General features: G+C 49.5%; 1 protein-coding gene across 1 annotated transcript; it reads left to right on the top strand.

The window, feature by feature from the left end:
* The first annotated feature begins 53 nt into the window (after positions 1 to 53).
* On the top strand, positions 54 to 3,698 carry CCNB1 (cyclin B1). Its single transcript, XM_010176028.2, has 7 exons — positions 54 to 299; positions 512 to 694; positions 1,085 to 1,243; positions 1,632 to 1,868; positions 2,307 to 2,447; positions 3,211 to 3,321; positions 3,594 to 3,698. The coding sequence occupies exons 1-7, from the start codon at positions 54 to 56 to the stop codon at positions 3,696 to 3,698; spliced, it is 1,182 nt and encodes a 393-aa protein (XP_010174330.2).
* Positions 3,699 to 3,935: the final 237 nt, after the last annotated feature.

The raw sequence follows: 3,935 nt of genomic DNA, 5'->3' as shown, positions 1-3,935 counted from the left end.
CCGATGCTGCCGGGAAGACTAGCCTGGTACCTGTCGCCAAGCGCGGGGAGGCGATGTCGACCACCATGCGGTCCCGCACCGCCCTGGGGGACATCGGCAACCGCATCGCCGCGCCGAAGACGCGGGCTGCCGTCAAGAAGGTGGCGGCAGCGGCGGAAAGGGGCTGCGTGCGGAAGCCGGGCACCAGGCCCGTGCGGGCCACCTCCCCGGGTAGGGTAACTACCAGGAGCATGCTGAAGGCTGCCGCCACGGAGCAAGTGCCGCCACCAGCCCCGGAGCCCCAGCTGGAGCCCTCCCAGGTACTATCAGCAGCCTCCTTGGGGCCGTGTGCCCCCTCCCCGGCCCTGGGGCTCAGCTGAGCGAGGGGCACAGCCTCACTCGGTGCCCTGAAAGAGGGGTCGTGGGCCCCCGCAGTTGCTGGGTGCAGCCTTGCCCCACCGGAGCCTTCGCTTGGCCCGTGCGGGGCTGCAGAGGGAGCTGCTGCCCACGCTGATCCCGAATTTCCTTGTAGCTGAAGCCTCAGTCTCCATCTCCCACGGAAGCATCTGGATGTGCCCCACCAGAAGACATGCTGTGTCAGGCTTTTTCTGATGTCTTGCTTGATGTGCAAGATGTAGATGCGGAAGACGGTACTGACCCAAACCTTTGCAGCGACTATGTGAAGGACATCTACAGATATCTGAGAGATCTTGAGGTTGGTAGGCGTAGGTGCAACCTGCAACAGGCATTTGCTGATGCTTACAGTGAACCTGTTGTTAGAGGTGTGGCTTAGAGCTGGTATTCACTTTCACCTATGGATTTTCCTGAAGCACTAATAAGTGATCCTTCCCCTTGAAATTCAAGATTAAACTGAGCTGATAACATAAACAGATGCTGGTGGTTAGACCAATCACTCTGGCCCATCTCTAGTAAACAAAGAAGCCTTGTGCCCTGTGGCCAACACCTATGGTACCAATGTGTACCAATATGTACCAACAGTACATATTCCTGTACTGAACTCCTTGATAAGCCTTAAGATGCAACAGAGGCTAGGCATTGCAAATGCTTCAGGTAAGTGACTATTAATGCTATTCCTTCCACACAGGAAAAACAACCCATCAGACCCAAATACCTGGCCGGCCAGGAAATCAATGGGAACATGCGTGCCATACTAATAGATTGGCTTGTGCAAGTACAGATAAAATTCAGACTCCATCAGGAGACCCTGTACATGGCAGTTGCTATCATCGATCGCTACCTGCAGGTGAGTGCCTCTCACCCAGTGTTGGGCAATGCTTTTCCCATGAGCCAAAGCACAATGAGGGCTGATCACTAACACCATGCATGGTTAGATATGTTACCCTTAGCAAAATACAGCTGACCAACAAAACGCATTTGATGTTGAATTGTATGCAACACATAACCCTCTCAGCTCTGAACATTGACCTGATACATCAAAACTGTTTACTCTTCTCCTGGGTTTGATCCCAAAGCCTTCTAATACCCCCACAGAGGTAACAGAGGATGTACAGTTATTCTGTATGTGCCAGGATGAACATCCTGCCATAGAACAAAACATGCGCTGGCTACCTTGAAAAGCTGTGTTCTGACCTAAGTCATTCAGATAAATCTCTTACTGCTTCTTACTACAGAACAATGCTGTTTCCAAGAGGATGTTGCAGCTAGTTGGTGTCACAGCAATGTTCATTGCCACCAAATATGAAGAGGTTTTTCCCCCAAATATTGGAGACTTTGCCTACGTAACTGATCACACTTACACAAACTTGCAAATACGCAAGATGGAGATGAATATCCTGCAAGCCTTGGACTTCAGAGTGGGTCACCCTCTCCCTCCACACTTCCTAAGGAGGGCTTCAAAGATTGCAGAGGTAATGCTGAGAACAGGTGTTGCAGTAAGCAGCATCTAGAAAATGCGATACTCTACTGTGGCAGCTTGTTAAAAAGTTCAAAGCTTTCAAGTACTGCAGCAGTTCAGCAGCTGAGCCTGGTTAAGGCCAGTCTCCCATGTAGAAACAGGTCTTGTTTATCTGCTTTCAGTCATGTGAGTCTAACCCACTCAAAACCAGAGTTAAAATGCTTGCCTGGCACTGCAGGTAACTGCTAAACTGCTGTTGAAAAGAGTGGTCCTAGACTACGAGCAGCCTGATACAGCTCAGAACTGCTCTGTGATTAAGCAACTTGAATTTGAAGCCTATAGCCCTGAAAATGTTGACTAAGGACATACTTCTTCTTGCTCAACTAAACATAGGCTTGATGAGATGCTCTTGCCTTGGAGATAGCCAATACTCAACTCTGACTTACTGCAGGTGGACTTTGAACAGCACGTTCTGGCCAAGTACCTGATGGAGTTGTCCATTGTGGACTATGATATGGTTCACTTCCCTCCATCCAAGACTGCAGCAGCTGCTTCCTGTTTAGCTCTGAAACTCCTCGGTGGATGCGAGTGGGTAAGTCATGCTTGTCAGATCACCTGCTCGTTCAGTACTTGGTGTGCCTGTGCACCAGCTTAAGGCCACTCTGGGCTAAGTGCATGCCTTCTGCTTCCCTTGTGGTATCTCAGCATGTTCTTGTCTCTCTGTGGCCCATCATAAGGGGACAGAAGTAGGGCAGTAGCTCTTAACTCTCCCTGTGAGACAGAAGACCACAATTGCCCGAGCAACTGTTCAGGGACAAAGAACCCAATGTACTCAAATTGTTCTAGTAGGCTTGTGTGTGAGCTGACACAGGCAGGGCACAGGAACAACCACAAAAACCATGGGTAAAATGCAAAAAGAGAATGTATTCTTGTTACCTCGCAAACCAGGGGGTCTCGGCAGCAGCACCCGGGGCAGAGGCACGTAAGCGGGGACGCAGGCACGGCAGAGCTGGGTCCTCGCTGGAGCGAGAGATCCCGAACCTGCTGCTCTCGCCCGTATATATCGGGGATTTTTCTTTCACAGGCCCTAGTTTTTCCACTGTGCTTTGATCTTTCTCACAGCAGGGCAGGAATCCCAGGCATGTTCAGGGTGCCCCCGAGTCTGTCACAGGCCTGTGTTATCTGAATGCAGATGCTCTACTCGTCAAGCACATAAGACTAAAAAAACAATTACTGGTGTGATGTGTGTGGTTTTTGACACCCCAGCTGCAAGTTGCTTGAGCGTGTTTACAGTGCTCCTGGCCAATCTCCTGTTACGTTCCCCAGGCTTGTCTAATGGCTCCCCTTCTTTTCAGACACCAACACTGCAACACTACATGTCTTACACGGAGAGTGACCTTCTCCCAGTTATGCAGCATATAGCAAAGAACATAATTCTGGTGAATGAGGGCATTATGAAGCACGTGGTAAGAATCTCGTGGTGCCAGGTGGGGGAGTATGTGTGGTTAAGTGTAAATACGTGGTGCTTCTGACGCTGGCTTAGCTGAGCTACTGCTGTCAGACTTGGATTGGACCTGCTCACTTCTGCTGAAGATCTCTATCTCTATGAAGTGGCATGAGCTAGCCATTAACTGTTTTTTTGTGCTAGGATGGGCTTGTCTTGATCACTAAACCCGAGGTGACCTGGAACAATGTAAGTTTATGAACACGGTAAACAATCAAACTTCTCTCTCTGCAGGCAATCAAGAACAAATATGCCAGCAGTCAAAACAGCAAGATAAGCATTATTAAACAGCTGCATTCTTCCGTCGTCTGGAATCTAGCACAACCTCTTATTTCTTAACTCCTACCTGAACTCAAGCAGGATCTTGTCTATGTGTTACTGTGTATTTAATGTTGTGTTTCAGCTTTTAATAAAGTACTTTTTACCTTTTACTCATCTTTTCTGGGGTAGTACAGTTCACTTCCTCCTATGGCTGAGGCATCTCTGGAGGCTGTGTGAACAGTTGAAGGTGTTATGGGGAGCTGTGGGGCTAGCCCAGGGTAGGGTTGCTGACCCTCCAGGTAGTTGTACAAGCAG

Source organism: Antrostomus carolinensis, unplaced genomic scaffold (genome assembly GCF_000700745.2).
Source record: "Antrostomus carolinensis isolate BGI_N321 unplaced genomic scaffold, ASM70074v2 scaffold41419, whole genome shotgun sequence".
Lineage (NCBI taxonomy): Eukaryota > Metazoa > Chordata > Aves > Caprimulgiformes > Caprimulgidae > Antrostomus > Antrostomus carolinensis.
This window is presented reverse-complemented; position numbering and strand designations above follow the sequence as displayed.

Bases quoted from the DNA above. Each gene is read 5' to 3' on its own strand.
- CCNB1 (XM_010176028.2), top strand. From the start codon at position 54: ATGTCGACCACCATGCGGTCCCGCACCGCCCTGGGGGACATCGGCAAC. The intron at 300-511 runs GTACTATCAGCA...ATTTCCTTGTAG, and splicing joins CCCAGCTGGAGCCCTCCCAG to CTGAAGCCTCAGTCTCCATC. The intron at 1,869-2,306 runs GTAATGCTGAGA...GACTTACTGCAG, and splicing joins GGGCTTCAAAGATTGCAGAG to GTGGACTTTGAACAGCACGT.